Consider the following 24,699-nt stretch of genomic DNA (forward strand, 5'->3'; position numbering starts at 1 on the left):
CATGTCACGTAGTAGGAAAACTATGCGGTATGCTGGCGCCTGGCATTGTATTTTTTAAGCCAGCGTTAAAGAGAGTAGAAGCCTCCGAGACTGATCTAGTGTATGGTGTGATTCATTGGGCAGGGGGGTGTGGAGGGGGGGGGGGGGGGGGGGGGGGGGGGGGGGGGGATTAACGACGAGGTACACCTATCAAGCATCGATATTTACATCCTGTAGAGTCTTCCTCTCTGGACTCTTTCTCTCCTACACTACATGTCGTAGACCATGGCATGGCTTCCCTGCTTGAATGTTTCAAAAACATTGTAAGCACAAACACTACATCCCTGGTTAAGATTGAGGCCATTTCTTAGAGTGTCGACTGAAAAGGGCCCAGCCCATGGAAGAACCGAGGAGATGTTCCCTAGCCTCACTACGACGCTGAACAGTTTTCTCCTATGGATATCAAGTTGATTAGAGATGTCCTCAACAAGAGGGTGTCGTGTTACCGGCAAGCTTGGTTTTGACGACTGTTCGAGTACTTGATTATGCCTGAAGCCTCTCTGGTACCTACAACTCTTGATATTAGGATATCAACTTTGCCAATACATCATATAGATACCTTCGATACAGCATACTTTTGTCTTCCGAGGTGGCTCAATCACCACGGACCAGTCTAACTGCCCCCCAGGTCTGAAGATAATTGGACGCGCTCTTTGTCGACAAGCAGTTCAGGGATCCACACGAATATGTGTGCGAGATGTTTCAGTCGTAAACTTTCAGGTACTAGATTTGATGATTTCCAATGGATAAGCGGTGCGATGTCCATGTGTACGGTACTTCTTCTGTGCCTCTCGTGACTTCATCTGATCGAGATGGACCCATGCCGCATCGGCATCAACATTACGATGCCGACCTAGCAGATCGCTTACTTGGAGACTCTCGAGCCCGCCTCAGCTCTTCACTGTGTCCGAGTGTACAGTTTGGAGTTCTGTAAGTCTCCTCTTCGGTAGAGGTGGCACTAATGTTGCAATCAATTACCACGCTGCATTGTCCGATTCCAAGGTAATTCTTATTTTTCTTTTCTTTTTCTTTTTTAGGAAAAAAAAAATTCCATCACTGTTGTGTTCAGAGATGGTGGGTTGAGACTCGAATCAGTAAATGACTTGACAGGCGGCCCAGCGGCAATCTGAAGATTGTCCGTCCAGCTTTTGACCATTTCCAACCGCTGCTTTCAAAAGAGTGCCTGCCACAGCCCGAGGTGTGTGTACTTGCTCGAATTGCTGGGGATGAAGGCGGAGCGACTCAAATGGCCGACTCTATCCGTCGGGCTTGGGCATTTGGTCCACTGGAGTTTGGTACGAGGATTGGTGGACGTAACCATACACACATCCATCACACCGGGTGTGTATGTAATTATGTATTGTTTTGTTATAACACAGTTTCATCATTACACATCATCCAGCGGCAGGATGGGGTTGATGGGTAGCGGCGGGATGTTGCTGCAGATCCCGAGAGCGAAGCCCGGCCAGCTAAAATGAGGTAGGTGTATTTCGGTCTTCTGGATCTACTCCACTGTGTGCGTATGTATGTGTGTGTGTGTGATGATACTGGACGCTGTGTCTCACAGACTCGGAGAATATTTTGACGACTGTGAGTGCTTGCGGAGGGCCTTTCTCATGATCAGGTGGATCCTGATCGCGCAGTGCATATGAGAAGAGTAGGGCGTAGGGCGCTTTACATTTCCATTTAAGGAATGATGGCAGAGAGTTGCGAAAAAAAAAATAGATGAATTCATGCATGATATGAGTGATAGGCAGGATTCAATACATAATCTAAGTGCCGGAGTGTAGGTTGCGAGGGTTGTGCGCGGGATAAGTGCAATTGACATCGAACTCGACGACTGGAGATGATTGTTTTCGATGATCCTCCGAGACCAGGCCTCTGGGTATCGTCCTGTCGCATGGTGGAGTCCATTAATTTATGATCAACGCAAGTCTACGAGACAGGGGGTGAAAGGCTTCAAGTTCGTGAATACTTCGACTGTCACTGGACTATTTGCATTATCCGCACTCGCGCTCCCAAATTTGGCTTAAAAGAGCTTGTCTACATCCAAGCTTCCAGTTGCATCTGACATTTAACCTTACTGAAGCAATGGTACCCTTGTGGATCCGAAACTCTCCCTCAAGAACCCGGCTCAATGGCAATCGAAGATGAGACATGATAGGATCTCTCAATCGACGTCTGAGCAAAATGATCGGGTGCAACCAATGGACGGCGCGCCCAGATATTTTCTGTAGAATTGATCTGCCCTATGACTGTCCGAACAAAGCGGAGCTACGCTGGTACAACGCCAAAGCCGAGGCCGATCATGGATCGCGATTTCCGCTCCAACAGCCTCACCGAGTACTTACTTCTTCTATTCTCCGATCCACCTGAGCTTTGCCCCCTCCCGAAGCCGCCGGATCAAGACGGCATACTCTTCACTTCAAACAACTCGTGACATACTCTCAACGGCTTTACCGCTGAACCATGTTCAACGACATCACTCAGCCCCCACCCCCACTTCCGGCCTTACGGCGGACTGACCTGGCACCGGGAATCTCGACCTTGTTGCCCTTGTCACGTCGGGGACATGGGCCTGGGCTCATTATACTTGCTCCCGATACAGACCAGTCCTCATCGATCATTGACGGTGTCCCGTCTCATCTGATCAAGTGGGCTGAAGAGGGCTACGCTGTAGTTGAGATTCAACGGCAGGCTCTGACAGAGAGCCCAGAGCAGGCACTCGTCAAATCAGTCCAAGCGCTGGAAGCTTGCGACAAGTGCGATCCAAAGGGACAAATCGGCCTGATAGGTGGGTGGTGTAGTCTTGTGTGCTATTCGAAATTCTCGCACTGTGCTAATGAATGACGATAGCCTACGATTCCGAATTATGGAACGGCGCAGTCCCGGCTTTGGAAACGGTTCCAACAATCGTCGCGGGTGTCGTTTACGGCAATGCTTCCAGCTGCTCAATCTCACAATCTGTCAAGTTCCCGATCCTGAGACATCTAGCTGGGAAAAGACCGGACGTCCCGAGTCAGGAAGACAGTCCAAAGACCTTCTATTATCCGAATGCTAAATCGCACCTATTTGCAACGCCCTTCCAAGATGAATTTGACTACTGGGCAGAGTCTGTCTCGCATACTCGCACGTTGCAATTTCTCAAGCCTATCATGAACGGCCCCTATTTCGACCTTGAACGGATCTGGGAAGAGCACACCTATTATGAATTTGCCGACCGTTCCGTTGAGCATACCATGAGTACGATGGTGGATCAGCCTTATGTGAACCACGTCCCCACGGTACGTCGGTGTTGATGGGACCAGATCGATTCATCCTTCAAAATTGCTAATGTTGCCCTTAGTTGACTGGTGGCATTGGACGCGAACCACTGTCTCGGTTCTATTTGCATCATTTTATTTTCAACAATTCGGACGACACAGATCTCGAGCTGATCAGTCGAACAGTGGGTATCGACAGGGTGGTGGACGAATTCATTTTCAAGTTTACCCACGATAAGCGGCTCGATTGGCTGTAAGTGCCTTGTTTGATGGAGTCCCAAGCTATTTCCAAAAACATTCGCGCTTGCTCAAAATGAAACAACATCTACTGATGCTGCACCCTACAGACTGCCAGGAGTTCCTCCGACACGCAAGCATGTGGGGGTACCATTCACAGCCGTGATTAATATCCGGGGAGATAGACTCTACCACGAGCATATCTCTTGGGACCAAGGATCGGTTCTCAGACAGCTGGGCTTGATGCCCGAGTACTTGCCGTACCCTTATGCTTTACCTGACGGCGGTCAGCCGGCCGTCGGTCAGCGCTTCGAGTACCGCGTGCCAGTGGCCGGCAGCGAATCAGCAGAAAAGATGAGAGATCGCAACTCGATCCAATCAAACCAGATGTTTGAGTATGGGATTCGTGAGGTGCCTGAGTGATAGCCACTACACATTGATCCCACGCGCGTCCCCTCGCTCAGGGGTCGTCACCAAATTTGCACTGGTCACATTTTCTACCAAAAGGAATGTCTATGTAGAGTGCAGATGATTGGGATAATTTGCGTCTAGTAATATGTAATCACAGCAATGTTCAATGCAGCGATGCAGGTATTCTCTATGTGCAGGCTTCTAACACAAAAGCCACGGACTTCATCATCCGCACTCGTATATCATCGAGGCATCGACTCGGCCCAGGAAACCCATCGTCGCACGCAATCGTCGACCCGTTGCAATGCCTCCTTTGCAGCCTCGACCTCAAACCATTCCCGATGTTCTTTGCCACATTCGTCACAACGGCCCAGATCACGTAGACGCAGGTCGCCCAGCTCCAGGTGAATCAATCGTTCGACGCGATGCACATGCGGGACTTTTCTGCCCGGTTGCGGAAATCCTCCCGAGGTGGCAGAGCCTTTCCTCACGGGAGATTGGGACGCAGATGATGGTGTGTATGGATAGTATCTTATCAGGGTCAGATCATAGGAACATTGACGAGTCCATTCTGCGAGTCGACGATGCACGTTGCTGGTGCGACCGATCTTCAGACGAATGGCGCCGGGGCTTGAGTTCGACGGCTTTGCGGTCAGAGCGTCCAGATCTCTCGCCGCACTAATGGCGTCGCTGATACTGCGGGTCTGGCCCGGGGGGCGTAACCTGCCGTGGTGGTCTTCGTGGTGTGTGGGCATGATAGACGCAGCAAGTTCTCTCGGTACTGGCGATTGGCCATCTCGTGTCGACTTTTGAGGTGTTATCCAGAACATGTAAATGTAGCCTTCCTCATCGGCGTCCGAGATTGGCTTCGCCAGCTCTGCCAAGAGCACCGATGTTGTCTGTGGGGAGAGGTGTCCGGGAATCCATGATAGCAGCACCGGCGTCTGCGAAGATGACGATGAATGTCTTCCCTGCGGGGTAGTCGGTCGCTGTAGTGTTTGAGTCGGGGGCGGTCGCACGTTTTGTTGCGGGCGACTCTGCACGGGTCGAGGCTTTGGCGCTACTGACTGGTCTTCGTCGTCGACTATCTCAAAACAGCAAAACGTTCTTCTCTTCGGGCGGCGCTTTTCCCCAGGACCTTGCTGGTAGCTCGTCTTCTGACGGGGAGGCTTTGGTCGAGTGGACGGTTTGTCTTGAATCTCGAGTACGCCCAGTCTATCCATGAGCGTGTCGATGCTCGTTCGGGGTTTGATTGGAGTCCCCGGTTGATTTTGCGCGGGCACGGCACTTTCGGCTTGGTCTTTATGCTGCCAGCAATATAATTCCGACCTGTCGGTCACACCATGGTGACTGTTTTTCTTTTGAGGCGTCGCCGCCGGGGACGGTGTCGCGGATGAGGCTAAAGCGCGACGACAGGGCCGGCCTTGGGTCGTCAGGCCTCTACACGTGGTGGCCTCGCTCCTGGAGTCGGCACGCGACAGAGCAGATTCTGGAGTGTTATGAATCCGAGCCATGCGATCTTCTAGCTTGCACAGAACTGGTTGATGGAGGGTCTTGCACAATGGCCGGTAGACGCCAAGACAGCGGAGCCCCTGCGTGGTATCGATTGTACTGGGAGATTGAATTTCTGCGCGGGAATCTGATGCAATTCAGAGGCACTTGAAGTCTACGGACGTATTTGCCATGGAAATGACGCGGACGGGTTTTAAACTGGCGTCCAGGAATTGCAGCTCCACCGACTCTCAAGCACGTCCCTTCCAGTTGCAGGGCCTCGTTTCTCGAGTCCAGTTGGGCGCCGAATCGGGGAAACGGTTTATTTTTATAATTCCATGCAGTGCACCGCCACATCAGGCGGTGCTACAGAAATGCATCACTGCATACTCGCCTGGATGGTGGCCTTGATCTCAAGACCCGGAGATCAGCTCACTGAGATACCACGCAAACTCACTTGTGAGCATGTTCGATGGACGAAGATCTATCCTGAGATGAGATGAGCATTGATTCCTCGGACAACTTGTCTTAGCCCATGGGTCGGAATCGGGTTGCTTACCGCCACAAATCCCCAGGGACCTGAGTCGCATGCCATCACGTGAGAGTCTCGGACCTTTCTTCCCCGGACTCCATGCTGCAATGGCGCGGACGAGTGACGATGGTACTGAGCTCAATAGCTTCCAGTCCACCGAGGGCTGTAGTGACATAATAGCCTAAAGTGCACCTGATCAATGCCACAAAGGCTTTGTCGGGCGCCTCAAACGCCTGGCCCTGAATCAAGAGACTCTAGACCCCGTACTCCGTTCAAACACCACTGGCTTGGCGAATACAAGATGTCAAACGGTGGTCGTTATTTTCTTCAAACTACCCGCAATGTAACAACAGTACAAACGACCGCGATGGATAAACACTACTATCTGAGGCCTCGGCGAGTTCGAAAACCTGACACTTTGGCGCAATGGACCCAGGGTGAAGTCTCCGGCCGTCGTCCTATGAGCGAGTCCGCCCGCTGGTGCGGACCCTTTTAACCCACGCGACCGGGCCGATTGTAGCCACCCCCAAGCTTTCTTATCAAACGGGGACCTGAAAGTGACTGGACTATCTTGTACCCCTCGCTAGCCACGCCTCTCGATTACCCCCGCGGCAATTCGATTACCTTCTCGCTCGAGCCTGATTGCATCCGGCGCCCATGCTCTTTCTTCGCTCAACTCGCCTGCCCCGATTATCATCAGGATCACTGAGCTTTCATCCGCTTCGAGCCTTCTCTACCTCTCGGCCTCGCTGGATCATCGACATGGGGACCGTGAACACAACCGAGCGCTTGACGCAGCTGCGTCAGCTGATGAAGGAGCATCAAGTGGACCTCTACAGTAGGTGCCCGGCTGGCCAGCCCACCTGGAATCCTTGATGCGTGACGGTGTCTTTGCTAAGTATCATCTTACAGTCGTTCCATCCGAGGACAGCCACCAGTCGGAATATATTGCGCCGTGCGATGGCCGCCGAGGTCAGTTGGAAAAAAAATAACAAACCAAGAATCAGAGTATTCTATCAATTTTCTTGAACGGATGACTGAGATCTTCTCCCTGCGTGTAGAATTCATCTCGGGCTTTTCCGGCTCGGCCGGTACTGCCATCATCTCCCTGACCAAGGCTGCCCTTTCTACCGACGGTCGTTATTTCAATCAAGCCGCCAAACAACTGGACAGCAATTGGCATCTCTTGAAGCAGGGCACAGAAGGTGTGCCTACCTGGCAAGAATGGTACAGACTGCGCATTACAAGCAATGGACTTGGGAGATAGGTCGCTAATGTTCCCCCCAGGACGACGGAAGAGGCGCAAGGTGGTAAAGCTGTCGGTGTGGATCCTTCCTTGATCACTGCCTGTAAGTGCCAATTTCTTGATGATGGAGCCTTGACCTTGTTGAAAATTCCGTTTCTGACAAATTGTTGCTCGTGATAGCCGGTGCACGCAAGCTTGCGGAAACACTCGAGAAGAACGGCTCATCGTTGGTGGGAATCCAATCAAACCTGGTTGACTTGGTATGGGGAAAGGACCGTCCTTCGCGCCCCCAAGAAAAGGTTCGCGTACACCCCGTTGAATACGCCGGAAAGCCGTTCCAGGAGAAGATTGCCGAGCTCCGCAAGGAATTGGAGACGAAGAAGAAGGCTGGTTTTGTTGTCTGTATGTCGTTCTCGCGCCCCAATAGCGCTTTTCAGGAAGCTCACGATATTTTACAGCCATGCTGGATGAAATTGCCTGGCTGTTCAACTTGAGAGGAAGCGAGTAAGAATTTCATCGCCAGTCCTTGCACATTTCCCACAGATACTATTTGCTAACGATGCCTAGCATTCCCTACAACCCCGTCTTCTTTTCCTACGCGATCATCACGCCCACGACAGCCGAGCTGTACGTCGAAGCCGATAAGCTCACCCCCGAGGTGACCGCCCATTTGGGCCAGGATGTCATTGTCAAACCTTACGAGACTATCTTTGCCGATGCCAAGGCTCTCAGTACAGCCCGCAGCCAGTCCGCTGAAAAGGCACCCAACAAGTTCCTGCTTTCCAATAAAGCTTCCTGGGCTCTGAGCCTGAACCTCGGTGGGGAGGGTCAAGTGGAGGAGGCTCGCAGCCCGATCGCCGACGCCAAGGCAGTCAAGAACAAGGCAGAGTTGGAAGGAATGCGCGCGTGTCACATCCGTGATGGTGCAGCGCTGACCGAGTACTTCGCGTGGCTGGAGAATGAGCTGGTCAACAAAAAGACCGTCCTGGATGAAGTCGACGGCGCAGACAAGCTTGAACAGATTCGCACCAAGCACGACCGCTTTGCCGGTCTGTCCTTTGACACAATCTCTTCGACCGGGCCCAACGGTGCGGTGATTCACTACAAGCCGGAGAAGGGCAGCTGCTCGATCATCGACCCTGCTGCGATCTACCTCTGCGACTCCGGCTGTCAGTATCTGGATGGAACCACCGACACTACCCGCACGTTCCACTTTGGGCAGCCGACTGAGTTCGAGAAGAAAGCGTTCACTCTGGTCTTGAAGGGTATGATCGGGATCGACACTGCCGTCTTCCCCAAGGGGACCAGCGGCTTTGCTATTGACGTGCTCGCCCGTCAGTATCTTTGGAAGGAGGGCTTGGATTACCTCCATGGCACTGGGCACGGAGTTGGATCTTTCTTGGTATGCATTTCATTCTTGGTGTGGGTTGGTGGTTCTCAAATGCTGACTCTTGACAGAATGTCCATGAAGGACCCATGGGAATCGGTACCCGTGTTCAATACACCGAAGTCCCCATCGCGGTGGGACATGTGCTATCCAATGGTTTGAACCCCCACCCCCCCTTCTATGACTCTTTGGATGGGCTCCTCATACTAACTCCTACGTCCAGAACCCGGCTACTACGAAGATGGCAAGTTTGGTATTCGCATCGAGAGTGAGTGCCGATGACAGATCCGTTGAATTCAAGCAGGACTGATCCATTTTAGATATTATTATGGCCCGCGAAGCCAAGACCAACCACAAATTTGGCGACAAGCAATGGTTGGGCTTTGAGCATGTCACAATGACTCCGATCGGTCGCAATCTGATGGAGCCCTCTCTCCTGAGTGACGATGAAATCAAGTGGTTGAATGACTACCACGCGGAGGTCTGGGAGAAGACCAACCACTTCTTCAAGGACGACGAGTTGACTCTGAAGTGGCTTCAGCGCGAGACTCAGCCTATCTCTAAATAGAGACTGGGTTATTATTTGTAGACTACAGACAAAACACTCAAATCCATATATCTTAATGGAGGCCTTATGGTATCCATAAACGGTCAAAGCTACGCGATCGCCTCAAATGACTCCTGACCAGACCGAGGCCGAAATCAAGCCGGGGCTGGAGAGCGGCACGGACAATTGACAATTTGACAGTCAAAAGTAACATTCTTCACTTCTTACTGCCAGCGCAATCAAAATCTCAATAGACCTCTGGGATGGCTTATGCTTAACGTTGTTTATCTATCCCCCAAGAGGTATTTCCCTGCGTGTCAAGTAGCAGAATTGCCTTTTATCTCTCAGAACCAAGACATCTTCATCGAACTCAACCTCCGGGGTACCTGGGCCCGCGGAATGCGGTCCACGGCAAGCTTGTGTGGACCCTACAAACTCTCGGAACTTTCGCAACCTGTCCAACCCTGACCAGGTCTTTCTCTCTCTCTCTACATTGTTGCGTGTTTCGATCCTGTCCGCAATTCGACATTAGCTGAGCATTTCCCCCACTCGAGAATGAGAAGTGCTCGCCTGAACCATATACCGCGTCGAAGCCACATCCATTGAAGACCTGCGAGACCCCACCCGCCTGCCGTTCACTCGACTCCACGCCCCTTCTCGCAGCTCACGCCCGACGGTGCAACCGCAGCCCAGGCCCCATCCACTCACACATCACTGCCAAATCACCGTCTGGAATGAGTGGCGGAAACGGCTACGGCTACGGTTACGGGCAACCCGGTAGTAGCCGGTACGACGCCGGTGACGGGGCCTACAGCAATGGCAACCTTCGAGTGGACGGCTTCAATGACCGCGGCGCAGGAAGCCCCGAGGACGATCGAGGAGGGAATCGCGATCGTCGTCCAGGCGGTTACGGAGGCTTCTACCCCGAGCCACCACAGCAATCATCCTTCGCCCAACCGGCATCGTCATCGTCCCCCGAGCGCCGACATGATCGGGCGGACCGAGAACGATCCGGACCACAGCAGTCCAGCTCACGGTCTCGCACGCGGAATGGCGACGCAGACAGAAGGTTTCAGGGGGAGAGGGACACTCGGTCGAGAAATGCGCCGCGGTACGGCGAGGATAGAAGTCCTGCGAGATACACTCCTGCGACGAGGCCGGTGCAGGGCACCACCGCCGACATGAGATCCGTCGAAGGTTTGTCCAATATTGCGAGCGCGTCTTTGCTTCCCCGCCGGATGTTGACGCCCATCTGTTGTGGTCATGCTGACCGATGTTTTTTTTCTGCCAGAGATTCTCCAGGCGATTCAACGTGAATGGGATTTCATGACCGACTCTGAATGTATTCCCGTACACGTCGCACTAAGCCTGATGGATACGAGCACCCTCGGCAAGGCGGACCGGGAGCCCGATTTTCTCAACATGTACGAGCAGATCCAGAGAACTCTCAAGGCGATTGTGAACGAGCATCACCAGGGCTTCAATAGCTCGATCGGAACATACCACATGATTCAATCGAATATTTCCAGCTCCCAGAGCCGGGTGCGGAATCTGAGACATTCTCTCGAAGAAGCGAAATCTGGTCTCTTGTCGACGAAACCTGAGTTGAAAGGGCTGGCGACATCGTCGCAAAAATACGATGACATTTTGCAACTCTTTGCTCAGATAGAGGAGATCCAATCGCTACCTGAGAAACTCGAGTCTCGTATTTCGGACAAGAGGTTCATTGCGGCGGTCGAGGTGTTGCATGCTGGACTCCGCTTGCTCCGTCGCTCCGAACTAGAGGACATTGGGGCTCTCGCTGATGTCCGTGCCTATTTTAATAATCAGGAGACCTCTTTGACAGATATCTTGATTGAAGAGTTGCACGATCACCTCTACCTCAAGTCCCCATATTGTGCAGACCGGTGGAAGCCCCCGGTCAGTGAGGGAGACCTCAACTCCAGTAGCTGGGCTGGGAATCGCTCATGGGAACGACCTGTGTACAGCTTTTTGGCCAAATTTGATGGATCCAGCCCAATGGTGGAAGATGCGTCAAGAAATCCAGAAGCAGACACCTTCTCATATATCCAACTTTTGATCGAGGCCTTGAACAAGATGGGAAATCTCGACATTGCCATTGATCGTATTGCTCAGCGTCTCCCCGTGGAACTCTTTGCGGTGGTGGACAAAACGAATGCCGAGATTGACGCCCGCTACCCGGTCCCCAATCGAACGTTTTCCTCCCATGACAATCAACTCAAGTCAAGTCTGCCGACTGAAAACATTGAGGAACGTGGCTTCGTGTTGACAGAGTTCCTTACTGCACTTTATGCAAAATTCGAGTCCATTGCGGAAGGCCACAGAGTGATCCATGACGTGATTACAGCCATCATTACTCGAGAGGGTGCTGTCAAGAGCGATGCTCTCTGCGGTGGATTCAAGGAATTGTGGAAGCTCCTGCAGAGTGAAATACGTTCACTCCTACACGATTACTTGGCAACGGACGGTGAAGCATCTTTCAGAACGAAAGGCGACGAGGCCGTTGCACGACGACACCTGGGAGTCAACAGGGACAAGAATAGAAAGATGTTCAAGTTGTCTGACATTGAGCAAAGTTCGGAGATGAAAGCAGAGGAAGACGAACTGGATGAGATCCTTCAGTCATCCGTGCCGGGCCTTGTGTCCAAGACCAGACAAAAGGCGTCGGTCAGCGAGGCGTTGCCTTCAAGGCAAGCAAATTCCGGAACTGGGCATAAAATCCTCCTTGAGCCCAGTGTCTTCAATATGAGACTGTTGCTACCGCCCTCTTTGTCCTTCATTCAGCGTCTCAAAGACATCGTCCCTGTCGATTCCGACATCTCCATGACCACGCTCACGTCATTCCTGGATGACTTCATGGTCAACGTCTTCCTGCCGCAGCTGGATGAGACAGTTACCGATCTGTGTACACTCAGCTTCATCGCCGCCGACGCTTTCACAGAGGATCCGCAGTGGACGAAGGTCTCACCACGGCCGATTTTCAAGGTTGGCGAATCAAGTGGCCGGAACAATATGCTCGCAGACTAATGAACCTTTTTTTTCCTCAACAGGGCACGGTGAAGTTCATGTCTATCGTGAAAGAATTCAGCAAAATGCTCTCCAGCATTCCTCATGATCAGGCATTTACACAGCTCTTGATCGACCAAATAGTGACATACTACGACAAATGCTGTGGATGGTACAAAGGTAGGCTTTGACCAAGAGTGCCCCAGGTCCAAAGCGAGGATAGATGGATGAATACTAATGGTTTATCTCAAGCCATGGTTACGAAAGTTTCTGCCCGTAATCACGGCGGCGAAGTTCGCCTGAAAGCCGCTGCTTCTTTTGCTGAAACGGGCGATATTCATGATGTGGTCGACGAGCTTTGGAGAGGACCCGGCGCGAAGAAGCAGACCCTTATTGAAACTGTATGGCGTGACCTAGAATACATTACGGGTGGAGTTCTTGCTGACAGCATCAGGAAATCGACCTTCTCCTTAAGCGAACCGACGAGACTCCGTTGGAGCCTTATGATATCATATCGGATCCAAAGTCTGTTGTGTCTTTGTCGCTCCTGTACAACAGCATGGTATGCACATATTGCCCCCCCCCCTCTTCCTTCCTTCCCCCCATAGCCTGAGAAAAAGGTGAAGTCTTCGAGGAAGTGCTCTGACAGGCTTACTACAGCAATGGCTCGAGAGTCATTTATCGAAGATTCGGCTGGTCGTCGACTCCTCCCCAGAGCCACAGTCATCAATTGTCACTACGACTGATCGTCCATCTCGCCGCTGGACTTTGTTTGGGGCGATGAGGCCGCAGCGTGATAGCATCAACGCGCCCGTCTACCTACCTTTGAACCGGGAGACAGCGACTGCGTTCGATCATACCCTCAAATCGCTGCAAGCATTGGGGTCCACCGCCCTCTTGACTCTCCACATCGACATCCGCTGTGGTATTATCCACATGTTGACTAAATCAATGTCTGGGCCAAACCCCCCCACAATACGAAACTCGGAGCCCCTGACTCCATCGCCCAGCTCAACGGAGAACTGGTGGCACATCATCATGAATCCACCAACCGCAGCATCGCCGTCTATTCTTCAACTCAATTCTGACCTCATGAGCTTCAATACCAACATCTCGACCTACTTGGGCCCCACCGAGCACTGGTTCATTGCTTCGGGGCTGGCGAGATTCATTGATCGAGTGTTTGTGACATGCACGCGCTACGTTGGCGCGATGAATGAGAATGGCGCTCTGCGTTTACAGTTGGATGTGCTTGTTTTGCAGCAGAATCTGAAGAACATTATCATTGATCCCGCCGCCACCAGAACAAATGAGTCGGCGTCCCAAGAAGTGGTTGCTTTGCCTCGAAGTGCAAAGTTCCTGGATTGGTTCCTGGAGGGAGCTGAGAAGGCGCTGGATTACGCAAAAGATGAGAAGGAGGCGTTCGCATCGCAGGGTGACAAGGCTCTGGCCGCTGGCAATGGCGAGCCTTTTACCTATGACGAGCTCCGAGTTCTCGTGGATCTTTGCTTTTCGGAAATCTCGCGTGGACCACGAGGTGCCGAAAGCCGAGAGGACTTTATGGCAGCCAAGAAAGCTAGTGCTGATGCCTTGTTACGCCTCAACGAGATTATGTGGGATGCGCGATAGTTGTTTGTATCTTGCTAGCAGGGCCGTGGAGTCCAGTTTTGCTATCTTTGTCATGGCTCCACCCCCATCGTGTCCACGACAATTTCTCTTTTTCTATTTTAACTCGATTGCATTGAAAATGGTGCTTGAGGTCGTACCCCCTCGCAACTCGATTTAGCCATGGATCCATTTGGATCCTTTAACTGTGAGATCACAGAACGGACCGACCGAGGCTGCATCCGCAACGTCAGTAGTTCGATCGGGGTTCCGGCAAAGACCAGGAGGGTTGCAGTCCTTGTTTGGGCGTGTCATTTCCACTTTAATCAACCGTTCCAGCCTACAATTCTACACCAATCACCTTTTCGTGACCTCCATCGAACTAAACCCGGTCGGGGGCGGGTGACTCCCTTTTCGGTATCATCCGAGCATCAGCCAGGGCGCTATGGATCCGCGGGTGTTTCAAGTCAAGCAGTTTCATTTATTTCGCTGCAGGAGTGCAATTAATGGAAAAACGTCCAGACCCCGATCGAGTTCTAGATCGGGGGTCCTGTCAGTTTTCCATTGCACCCAATTTCCACGTCAATTTAAGTCAAGATGGCCGTTAATTGGAACTCCTTTCGCCTCTTCTCTCCGTCTTTCTCTCGCTATCTTTCTTTCTTCGCGAATCGCTTCAACTATCTCAACTGTCTGCGACAGTCGTCATTCTCTTACACATTGCAGATTGGGATTTGAGATCCCCTCGTCCATTCATTCAGATTACCGTGTCAATTGCACTTGAAATTACTCGGCCCAAAGACTCTTGCGATTCTTCGCTTCTTCCTTCATTCTAAACAATCCCCGATCGATCATTCGTGACCGTCGGAAAACTTTCAATCTCTTGCCAAATTGTCTTGAGAAATTCTTCCATCATGAAGTACCAAGCTCTCGCCATCCTCGTCGGCGCTGCCGCCACCGCCTCTGCGAAGCATCTCGGTGCACGCCATGGCACAGCCAGTGCCCAAAGGGCTACACTGCCGCCGTGTACACGAGCTATAGCACCATGTACCTGCCGTCTGCCACGTCCGCTGCTCCCGAATACGTCGCCACTCCTTCGTCCGTGGTGGCTGTAGAGGCCTCTGTCTCTACTTTGACCCTCGGCCCCGGAGACGAGGAAGGAGAGGTCGCCCCAACTTCGGCTCCAGCTGTTGAAGTGGTGATGCCCTCGTCTGCTGCTGAGATCAACGCCGTCACCTCCACCGAGGAGGGTCCGGAGCCAACCGTTGCTGTCGTTGCAGAGCTCTCGACTGAGAACGTGGTCATGCCGATCACCTCTTCCGTTGCCCAGGCTGCTCCTGTCTACACCTCTTCGGCTTCATCCACTTCTACTGCCCCGGCTGCTGCCGCCGCTACCACTGCTCCTTCCACTTCTTCTTCTTCTTCCTCTTCATCCCCTGCTGGATCCTCCTCGGATGAGTCCTCGTCTTCTCCCTCTTCTGGATCTTCTTCAGTCGAGTCTTCCTCGCCTGCCACCAACGCTCACCAGGTTGACACCTCCGCCTCATCCTCCGGCAAGGCCACCTTCTACGGCGGCAACCTCTCCGGTGGCACTTGCTCCTTCACCGGCTACACTCTCCCCGCCGGTCTCTTCGGAACCGCCTTCTCCGGTGCCAAGTGGGACAAGGCCGCCGAGTGCGGTGCCTGTGTCGCCGTGACCGGACCCAACGGTAAGACCATCAAGGCCATGATCGTCGACAAGTGCCCTGAATGCGAGGCCGGCCACTTCGACCTCTTCCAGGACGCCTTTGGCGAGCTCTCCGCGCTCTCCGCCGGTATCATCCCCATCAGCTGGGCCTACACCCCTTGCGACCTGTCCGGTCCCCTCTCCGTGCGAAACAAGGTTGGAACCTCCAAGTACTGGTTCTCCATGCAGGTCGTCAACGCCAACGAGCCCGTCACCAAGCTCGAGGTCAGCACCGACGGTGGAAACACCTGGCAGAGCACGACCCGCACCGACTACAACTACTTTGAGCAGTCGTCCGGCTTCGGTGCGGACTCCTTTGATATCCGTGTCACCGGCCAGTCTGGTTCCACCGTTGTCGTGAAGAATGTCGGAACTACCGCCCAGGCTTCGTACGAGGCTTTAAAGAACCTGTAAACTCTCCTCGTTGCTCTTCACTTTTTTTTTTGATCTGATTTGATTTGAATGGATGTGAATCCGTCAAGTCGTTGTGAAATGGATGTAAACAGCGAGGGCGTTTCTAGAAAGATCAATTGAATTTAATAGTCCCAGTTTGGTCTACCTCCGCATTTGCGTCGAATGTTTCGGAGAGTTGGTTTGTCGATCTGGTATACTGGGTTGATAGACACTGTAGTGCAGCTGTCGTGACCAAACCTGATGGGTGTCTCGGAGTATCCGCCACAGGCGTAGATGAGAAGGACTCCGGTGCATGGAAGAGGCTGACTTGATTCAAAGAGTATACCGGATTTCGAGGCCCCCATTGCTCCCTGCTTGTTCATTACCCACGTAGGCATGGATACCTACAATCAGGCCAATGTGCCCCCGTACGCATCAACCGAGTGCACAACGGCAGGGTTATTCTTCTGTAGCTCAGAGCAGTCCAAGGTGAACTTTCAGGTAGAGAAGTGCAGTAATGATAGAAAGTTGGTACTATTGCCCTAGTCCTATGGTCAACCCCAAAAATAAAGATAAAAAAAAGTCGAGTCCACCCAAAGACTGCGCCGAGTCGTCCTCAAACAATAAACCAAGGATCAGAATACAGAAGGCATGGTAGCAGATGTAGACCATGTAATAGAGTGGGGAAACAGAGGTCCGAAGAAAGGAGAAGTGATAAGCGCCTGTGCGTGAATCGCGATCTCATGCCCAGGCAATGATCGCGTAGAAACTGTCAAAGGTGGCCGAGGGGCGAGCTGGGACCTCAGCAGAAACGGTAAGCAGATGAGAGTGGGCGCATAATATGAGGCAATGGTTAGAGACCCGTCGCACATAGACTGCTCCATAACCATTTGATAAAGCCCGATAAAAAGAAAGGCATCCGATCTCAAGGACGGCCAGATCACAAAACGAAGATGAGGGTATGTTCAAAAATTGCAAGACCTGAGAAGATCAAGTAGAGAAGATAAAAGGAAACGCAACAAAAAAGTCATGGCGCGTCATTCACGACAGGAAAGCCCCCGCAAAGATGAAGACAGGGAAAATCAGGCTTACTCCAAGCCATCGAGAGTCTCAAGCTCCTTGGCTTCCTCATAGTCGTCGAATTCCAGGCCAGCGTCCCGGCAGCGTTGAAGCCACTTGGCAGCGATCGCGTTGCGGCGGCTGAGCTCCTGCTTCAATTTCTGGTTGGAAGCGCTGATCTCATTGATGGCGTGATTCGCTGTCAGACTGTGTTGTTCAAAACGCTCATCCATGTTCTTCTTATCCTCCTGCAGCTGGCAGATGTATTCAATTGCGCGTTGTAGGATCGCTCCCTTGTTCTTGTCGCAATTTGGAACAAGCCGAGCAATCTGATTGATGCCCTCGTTGATGGCTTCACGTCGTCGCCGCTCAACTGAAGGAGGAAGACCGGGTTAGTTCATGGGGGCGAAGACCAGAGACAGGGGAGGAGGGGGGGGGGAGAAGGGAAGCCATGAAAGGGGCATTTGACAAACCTTCTTTGTGATTGTTCTTGCGAATCTGGTGCCACTCAGGGGACCCAACAGTGGGCTTCTGGTTCATGCTTTGAGCCTCCCGGGCAGCGTAAACGGCGGCAGCAGTGGAATTGTGGTTGTGCGGGCCCGGCATGGGCCCTTGGCCCATGTCATCCCCGAAATTCAAACCTTGAGTGAGGTTATTCGCGTCGAATGCGGCGGCATCTGGGGGCGGAGGGTATTTGTGTTGGGGAGCATGCGCGGCCAGCGCGGCCTTGGCGTTGGCCGTAAGAGCATTATCATCCGACAATCCATTCTGGGGACCGACGTGCTGGAGAATCTGCTGGTCGATGTTGAGTTCAGATCCTGCGTTACCCAGACCGTGGTCATAGCCCATTGAGTGGCTGAAGGCATGCTGATTATCCGGCATGCTGCCGTTGCTTCCGTGGGACGATCGATTCAGACGCTGCGCGTCGTGGCCCAAGTCCTCAGAGCCCTCACGCTTGCGTTTGCCGCCCGCGCCGTCTGGGCTGTTCATGGTAGGGTCAGACATTGCCTCAAAAAAAGAGTCCTGAAAAGCAGCAGGCATGTCAGTCTTGAGAAGATGAGCGCGCAAATAGCGCCCAAGTTAGTGATGTGAAAGACTGAAGCACCGAGGGGGCTTGAATGCAAAAGAGAGTGCATGGGAGAGGTAAGCCACTGGCGGAGGGTTGGCTGATGGATCTGCCTCGGGGCCTGACACTGAAGCGACCGATGTGCCCCGGACGAAAATAACGCGCCCCTCTCCCTCTCCCCTCACACGGGCAAACCGCGCAAATCGTGAGCTAGCAAGCAAGACAATTTGAATAGACCAAGAATTTTGAGCAAACCGCAGTGATGCGATCAAGTGCGGGATGAACTTGGTGTGATATCCAAAAAGACCTGGAGCCGTCCACGGACGCAGCGACCGCCCCAAGAGAGGCGCGTCACCTACTGAGCGACCGTGGCGACTCTTTCGTGGAGAGGAGAGGGGGCAAGAATGTGCCTCGCCAAGCAGACAGACGATGAGAACACATCGGGGCAGAAAGCTCGCACCGAGCTCAGCGCCAGCGATGAGCACCCGAGGAGGTCATCGAGAGATGCGATAATGAAAGGGGGGTATGACGGGGGTGGTTACCTCTGGATGATCCTATCTATCACCTGACAGGAAGTCACCTGCCACGGACAATAACAGACCGGAAGTCACGTTGTTCGCGATGTCCTCGACAATCGGGAAAAGTCGCAACAAAGACCGAAATTGACAGGAGAGAGAAATTTGAACACCAGTTTGGCAGAGATGAGATCTGACCAGCTTTGGACCACAATCTCACGATTTTACATGGAAAAGAGGGATGTTCTTCTTAGGGATGTTGGACGACTCGAGTTGGAAGGACTGCTCACGTGGAAGAGGGAGGAGAGCGCGCGCGAGAAGACTATGGCACTGCACGCGGACCAAATGCGCAGTATTCCGGGGGGGGGGGGGGGGCCTGCGTCGCCTGACCCGATCGCCCATCTGGAACGCGCCGCCGGCGGGTGTGTGGATTATGTCAGCGATGCAACAGGCCCGGCCCGGATCATGGATGGACATGGAGTGTCCACTAGTATCAGTGGCCGCAGCAGTAAGCATGCGGCGACCCACTCACATCTTCGATGTGAGTGGGCTTGATCCTACAGCCGGCTTTCTCATGAATTCAACCCATCTATTCAAATTTGAATTTCGACGCACTCAAATTGAGATATATATTCCAAAACCAGCAAATTCCGATAGCACATCATCCGGTATATCCTCCTATGCCAAATTTGCATCAGATATCGTGCGGTTTTCGGTACCTGCGTGCCCCTGATCCTGCGAGGGTGGCAATTCGTTGTCTTCGAAGAGTGCTATCCTAGGGTCCTTTTTTGTAGCAAAGTGTTCGGAAACTTTTGAACGGAATTTATTGTGTCTAAGCTATCTACGTTAAATTTATCGTTTGAGGCAAACGAGACTAGCATATCTCGGAACGTTGCAATCTGTTTCTGGTCGTACATGGAACGCGAATTCTAGATGATCTCAACGGGGAGCGAATAGGAACCTTTGGCAATTGCGCGAGGTCAAGCGACTTATTTGACAGAAAATGGACTTCCATGATGAATAAATATGAATAATATTTGGTGAAGTCGGGTAGAATCGATGTCGCTCACTGGTAGTTGTTGCAAAAGTGCAAATAATTCAGACGGTAATAAGGGGGAGCTTTTTCAAACCACATCTTTGGTCACGAGATCTTCCAGTCTTTTGGATCAACCACTGACCCTATATTCATCCAGGTAGCCTCGGACCCGCCACGAGACGGGAGTACGTGTCACACATGGAGTCCAGGGATTAGATCAAACCCTACTAATAAACAGTTGCGTATTCGTGTACAGCGTACTGTGAGTCTGGACTCCTGACAGGGTTGGCCTGAGGTACATTCCTGGTGTTTCTAGAAGCTGATTATGACAAGAGTGGACGATTTTCATATCTTCCTACTGCTGATTATATGTCGCCTTCGCTTCAGTGGATGAGGATAGGTTGAATCACCATTCGCACATACCAAGTTCCGACTTGCGGGAACTTTGCAGGTCGTGGCACGGTTATCGCGTTTAAACCGAGCCCAACCACCCCATATCCACTTATTTACGTCGAAGATTCATTTTTCTCAGAAAATGGAATGCCTTCTCGCTCTAAATTCAATTGACCACTTACGACCTCTTACGGTAATCGTGGGCAAGAGAGTCAGAGGGTAGAAGAATTCTCGTGGGATGGGAGGCACAAGCATCATCTATTCCGAACACTGCATGATGGCAAACACGACCTCGAATGTGTAAGCCAGTAGGGTCATTTTTGTATCGAAAAAGCCGAGAATTGGGTACTGTATTTGGACGTGATGGGTCAAATTCTCTCCAGCAGTGTAGTATTGTACCCTACAGTCACATTACATCATCCCTACCTACTTTGACCCTCTTTAAGACACGATTGGCTAAGACGCAAGCCTAGTAGGTTCTAGTCAATGAAGGTCAGTGTTTCATTGATTTATGTCACATCACATCACTTGACTTCACTTCACTCATTCTCACCATGGTTACCAGTACGTACCATATATGGACCAGTGACTGGAAATGTGTCCGCTCTTCTACCATCACCTCTACCATCCATTCTCCCGTTCTCGCTACATCCCCACTACCAAATTCCAAATCATCCTGTTCCCATCTCCTTTTCAATTCTAATGCTGTCGCTGGCGCTCAGACAGGGACTTGACTTCTCTTCGAATAACAGTCAGATAGAACAAAGGCAAATGAATGGAAGGCGTGAGCTCGAAATCGAGTTATATTCATACAATTCTTCTGACTAGGGAATCAGAAATCCAATTCGCATTCTCAAGAGCCCCGGCCAAGTCCATACCGCCGAGAGGGCCATTCACGAACGGAGAAATCCCACAGGCATTTACCCCTCCTGCCAAAGCATTGTAGTATCAGTTGGATGTTTCTTTCACCACATGTTCCGAGAGAATGTACTAATTGACGGGTCCTTGCACGGCTATTGCCTCCCCGCCTGCTGGGATCTTGATCGCTCCTATGAAACCTCCAAGGTTGCTCTTGACCGATCGAATCACCCGTCCCTTGAATTTTCTTCTATTCCTTGTTCACACACTTCTTCCCCTTTTCGGCAACCGTGAGGTCAGGTGCTTGGAAAAGAGAGTCAGCATCCCGCCCCCCCCTCCTCTCTCTCTCTCAAAATCTCCTCATGTACAGAATTGTGCTGCACACCACTGCCACTTACTCATGTGATTAGCCCAGAGCGTATCAATCACGTGTCAACTAGGTGGAGTCCCCGTCTGCACGGACCACTGATCGACCAGCCGGAGGGCGGAGAGCGAATTCGACAAAGTCCGCGCTTGAACGCCAACATGACGGACTCGTTCTTGATTTCTCGACCACGACAACGGGATACATTCCTGACGCTGTAACAAGGACGAGGATGCTTTGGTATTTCTTGCCATCCTCTTGAGATCCGCACATCTTAATCTAGAAAAAAAAAAGAAAATCAAAAGGGCAGTCACCGGTCGCATTTGAGAAGTGCTCCGGCGAAAAGGATCAAAAAGAATCCGCGTCTGCGCCAAGTTGACATCCTCTTGTGCCTCGACATGCCGTCATCATGCAACGCGGTGATGCACGCCATCTGCCGTCCTGCGTGATCCCGAACAAGTCGCCCTAACCCAGGATGATTATTGGTAGAACTAATGGACCAGGATGAGTTACTCTTATCCTTTGAAAGTCATCGGTGGGGGGTGAGAGGTATCTTGAAGAATCATGAGAAAAGATGCAAGTTGACTCGATGCGACAGTTCTTCTTGGTAACTGAATACAGTGTATCAGTTGACTCAAGTGTGATAGATTCAGCGTAGTCCTACATGTACCACCTCATCGATATACAAGAAAACCTATCGTGTCGCAAATTTCAAGGGAAATGGCTCGCTTTCGTTTTGGGTTTGTAAAAGGATTTTTACTTCTTTGAACGCTTTCCCCCCCCCCGCCGTTTCTTTCTACCTCCTCCTCGACGCCTACCCCAAAGATTCCATTTTCAACACTTCACACCCTCCCCTTCTCTCTCCTGCGCGAAAGGTTACATCCAACCTGCTCCGCTAAACCATATTGACTCCCTTCCCCCTCCCGCGCCTCCTCCCACCCATTCGTGTGAATCTTGTCCTCACCCGAGCCACACCTGAGCCCCGACCACCCGGTCATGCGACCCATGTGAGACAGAAATTGGGTGGAGGCCAAGGAGGGGCACGGCTGCAGAAGTCGATCTTCTAACCGATGGCCGAGACGGAGTGACCGGGAGGAGAGACCCGAATGGTCAATCACGTAGGATGGGTGCTTGCCTTCAGAAGTAAACCCGCCACACTCTCGACTTCAACCTCCAACAGCTGTCTCCTATTCGATCAAGCACGATCGCCACAGCCGCCGAAAACAGATAGGATAAGGACTAGAGTCCGAGAAGATCTTTTGTGGCGGCGGACTGGACTGATACGAGGAAGAACTATATTTGGAAGATCGAGCTTCTCATGTGGTAAGTAGTAGCCTCGCGCGCATGCGAGGCAAACAGAAAAGCCTGGAGAACAGAAGAAAAAAAAAGGCAGCCGTCACTAGTCCTTTGACAGGAGACAGAACGCTACGAAATGTCACCCACACCTACATCCAGCGTCAAAGATACCTAGTCTCTCCACAAAAAAAACCAATTGTTACTCTGATTCATCTGATTCCTCGTCCGAGTCGCCTTGACCTTCTCTGCGCTTCAGCCGGAACACCATTTTGGGCTCTGCCGTGGTATCCGCAAAACAAATCCCTTCCTCCGCCGCGCCCAAGAGATCCCAGCAGACGATCTTGGTATCGACCACGCTCGCATCCTCACTGGTCTTTTCCAGGTCGATCATACCTGCAGGGTGCTTCTCTCGTGACTCCAACCCGGATGTAGTCCCGGCTGCAGCCTTCCGAGTCCGCTGCGTCACAGCAATGACCGTGCTTGTCCCCGCATACCGCGCTGCAGGCTTTGTGTCATCTGCACTGGGCTCTTCTCCAGCGCGATTCGCAAAGACGAGAACCGCCCTCTTGATCTCGGTCTCATCTGGGGTGCGCAGCGAGTCGCCATCAATGTCGCCCACGTGCCGCATCCTCTTCTCTATCAGCGGCATGAAACGGTTGAGCCAGTAGCTGAAAGTGTCCATGTCAGGCTTCCCACGCAGGTTGGTCATTTCTTGCTGACTCATATGCGTCAACCAGGCCATGGACAACACTACGAGCTGCGAACCCGCATCTCGCACTCGGTTGGCAAATTCGTAGGCTTTGTAAGGCGCCTCAAACTTGTAAGGGTTGATGTCCATACAGATACCGAAGGAAGTAGGAACTTGTCGACGAGCGGGTTCTTCTTCGCTGCTTTGATGGGAACTGTCCATCTTGGGCTCAGACGACTCATTCGACGATGAAAACGGGAGCGTACAAGTTCCCAGCTCCACATCCCCCTCGTCAGCCCAGGTCTCATCAGTCATGAACAGAAAGCTTTTGCGGTAGTTGTGAATCACCGTACCCGACTCATCAACCACAAGTAGCGAATTGTAATACTTGGTTGAGGCCGAGCCTTCGCGACAATTCTCAATCTCTGGATAGCCTATGCAAACCTTACAATGCAGCCGTTTGGCAGTTTCGCAAGCCCATCTGAAACTGACTCCATCACCAGCAGTCTCCAGAAACGGCTTGATGGCCTCCCGCGAAGGAAAATTGTATCCTGAAAACCATAGCATGTCAGCATTTCGTCCCTCGCACAATATCAAGGAGAAAACCGAAAACCGAAAACCGAAAAGAGAGAAGAAAAAAAAGCAAATAAGAAAAAAAAAAGTGAAACCACCAACCCGTCAAAGCCAATTCTGGCAAAACAAGAAGATCAGGTCGTAGACCGTCGATTCCAACCTCCATCCTTTCCGACGATCCATCACACGCGATGACTTTCCCTCGTTTCAACAATTCATTCGCACGAGTGATGTTCCCCTCAACATCACCCAGCTTCGGCGCAAATTGAAGTGTGGCGATCCTCATCCTGAAAAATCGGCTATTTGAGAACTGTCTTACAATCTCCAAAGGTCCCTTCGGATTTGAATTGTATTTGATGCCGTGTAGGGGCAAGGTCAAGACACTGGTTGTGAGGGATCCGCCGAACCTTGAATACAACTTGGCAGGTCTGGTTCTCAGCCTGAGCCGGATAGACGCCACTTCAATTGAGGCCACGATGAGAGAGGGGGGGGGGGATTGTAAGGACAATGGGACGATGATGGAGAGATACCAGAGTCACTGTAGAATTGTCACTTTACCCTGAGCTGGGGGACATCAAAGATGGTAGGCTTATGTGAAGAGTCAAGCTCGGAAGTAGCCCGTACAATGAATGGACGTTACCTGACTCTGGCCCGATGGTGGAATGAAGTTGCTGCCTCAGGACACAGGAAAAACAACCTGACTTGCGCGTGTAGAGTGCCCTGAAAGACTGAACGAATTAAATCAAAATACCAATTCTACTATCATAGACTTCGACGAATATCAAAGGAGCCTATCGAAAGGATTACCTTGATTGAAAACTCTAGATTTAATGCCTCGGAATCCTAATTGTTGTCAAAAGCGTGTCCGCTAAGTAAAATGTAACAATGCAACAGAAAACACTCAAGCACAATCGGGTATGATTCTAAAAGATGCCCATAACGCCTTGCAA

The 24,699-nt window shown here is 51.8% G+C and overlaps 9 protein-coding genes across 9 annotated transcripts; 6 read left to right on the forward strand and 3 right to left on the reverse strand.

Moving 5' to 3' along the window:
- Positions 1 to 781: 781 nt before the first annotated feature.
- Positions 782 to 1,517, forward strand: POX_a00400 (uncharacterized protein; the record flags this gene model as incomplete). Its single annotated transcript, XM_050109342.1, has 3 exons — positions 782 to 969; positions 1,150 to 1,384; positions 1,419 to 1,517. 3 exons carry the CDS (start codon positions 782 to 784, stop codon positions 1,515 to 1,517), a joined length of 522 nt encoding a protein of 173 aa, XP_049973110.1.
- A 991-nt stretch (positions 1,518 to 2,508) lies between these two features.
- Positions 2,509 to 3,962, forward strand: POX_a00401 (uncharacterized protein; the record flags this gene model as incomplete). Its single annotated transcript, XM_050109343.1, has 4 exons — positions 2,509 to 2,833; positions 2,896 to 3,323; positions 3,386 to 3,555; positions 3,650 to 3,962. The coding sequence occupies 4 exons, from the start codon at positions 2,509 to 2,511 to the stop codon at positions 3,960 to 3,962; spliced, it is 1,236 nt and encodes a 411-aa protein (XP_049973111.1).
- A 230-nt stretch (positions 3,963 to 4,192) lies between these two features.
- On the reverse strand, positions 4,193 to 5,464 carry POX_a00402 (uncharacterized protein; the record flags this gene model as incomplete). The annotated part of the gene is made up of 1 exon (XM_050109344.1): positions 4,193 to 5,464. One exon carries the CDS (start codon positions 5,462 to 5,464, stop codon positions 4,193 to 4,195), a length of 1,272 nt encoding a protein of 423 aa, XP_049973112.1.
- Positions 5,465 to 6,735: 1,271 nt separating this feature from the next.
- On the forward strand, positions 6,736 to 9,174 carry POX_a00403 (putative Xaa-Pro aminopeptidase P; the record flags this gene model as incomplete). Its single annotated transcript, XM_050109345.1, has 10 exons — positions 6,736 to 6,811; positions 6,886 to 6,945; positions 7,035 to 7,200; positions 7,261 to 7,322; positions 7,400 to 7,621; positions 7,678 to 7,723; positions 7,787 to 8,621; positions 8,678 to 8,762; positions 8,830 to 8,874; positions 8,927 to 9,174. The coding sequence occupies 10 exons, from the start codon at positions 6,736 to 6,738 to the stop codon at positions 9,172 to 9,174; spliced, it is 1,845 nt and encodes a 614-aa protein (XP_049973113.1).
- A 713-nt stretch (positions 9,175 to 9,887) lies between these two features.
- Positions 9,888 to 13,809, forward strand: POX_a00404 (uncharacterized protein; the record flags this gene model as incomplete). The annotated part of the gene is made up of 6 exons (XM_050109346.1): positions 9,888 to 10,350; positions 10,445 to 12,159; positions 12,225 to 12,360; positions 12,433 to 12,581; positions 12,635 to 12,742; positions 12,841 to 13,809. 6 exons carry the CDS (start codon positions 9,888 to 9,890, stop codon positions 13,807 to 13,809), a joined length of 3,540 nt encoding a protein of 1,179 aa, XP_049973114.1.
- Positions 13,810 to 14,827: 1,018 nt separating this feature from the next.
- On the forward strand, positions 14,828 to 15,922 carry POX_a00405 (uncharacterized protein; the record flags this gene model as incomplete). The annotated part of the gene is made up of 1 exon (XM_050109347.1): positions 14,828 to 15,922. One exon carries the CDS (start codon positions 14,828 to 14,830, stop codon positions 15,920 to 15,922), a length of 1,095 nt encoding a protein of 364 aa, XP_049973115.1.
- Positions 15,923 to 16,989: 1,067 nt separating this feature from the next.
- On the reverse strand, positions 16,990 to 18,001 carry POX_a00406 (putative bHLH domain-containing protein; the record flags this gene model as incomplete). The annotated part of the gene is made up of 2 exons (XM_050109348.1): positions 16,990 to 17,333; positions 17,434 to 18,001. 2 exons carry the CDS (start codon positions 17,999 to 18,001, stop codon positions 16,990 to 16,992), a joined length of 912 nt encoding a protein of 303 aa, XP_049973116.1.
- Positions 18,002 to 18,430: 429 nt separating this feature from the next.
- POX_a00407 (uncharacterized protein) lies at positions 18,431 to 19,274 on the forward strand (the record flags this gene model as incomplete). The annotated part of the gene is made up of 3 exons (XM_050109349.1): positions 18,431 to 18,549; positions 18,634 to 19,049; positions 19,105 to 19,274. 3 exons carry the CDS (start codon positions 18,431 to 18,433, stop codon positions 19,272 to 19,274), a joined length of 705 nt encoding a protein of 234 aa, XP_049973117.1.
- Positions 19,275 to 22,687: 3,413 nt separating this feature from the next.
- Positions 22,688 to 24,035, reverse strand: POX_a00408 (uncharacterized protein; the record flags this gene model as incomplete). The annotated part of the gene is made up of 2 exons (XM_050109350.1): positions 22,688 to 23,727; positions 23,852 to 24,035. 2 exons carry the CDS (start codon positions 24,033 to 24,035, stop codon positions 22,688 to 22,690), a joined length of 1,224 nt encoding a protein of 407 aa, XP_049973118.1.
- Positions 24,036 to 24,699: the final 664 nt, after the last annotated feature.

This window comes from Penicillium oxalicum, chromosome I, assembly GCF_001723175.1.
Source record: "Penicillium oxalicum strain HP7-1 chromosome I, whole genome shotgun sequence".
Classification (NCBI taxonomy): Eukaryota; Fungi; Ascomycota; class Eurotiomycetes; order Eurotiales; family Aspergillaceae; genus Penicillium; species Penicillium oxalicum.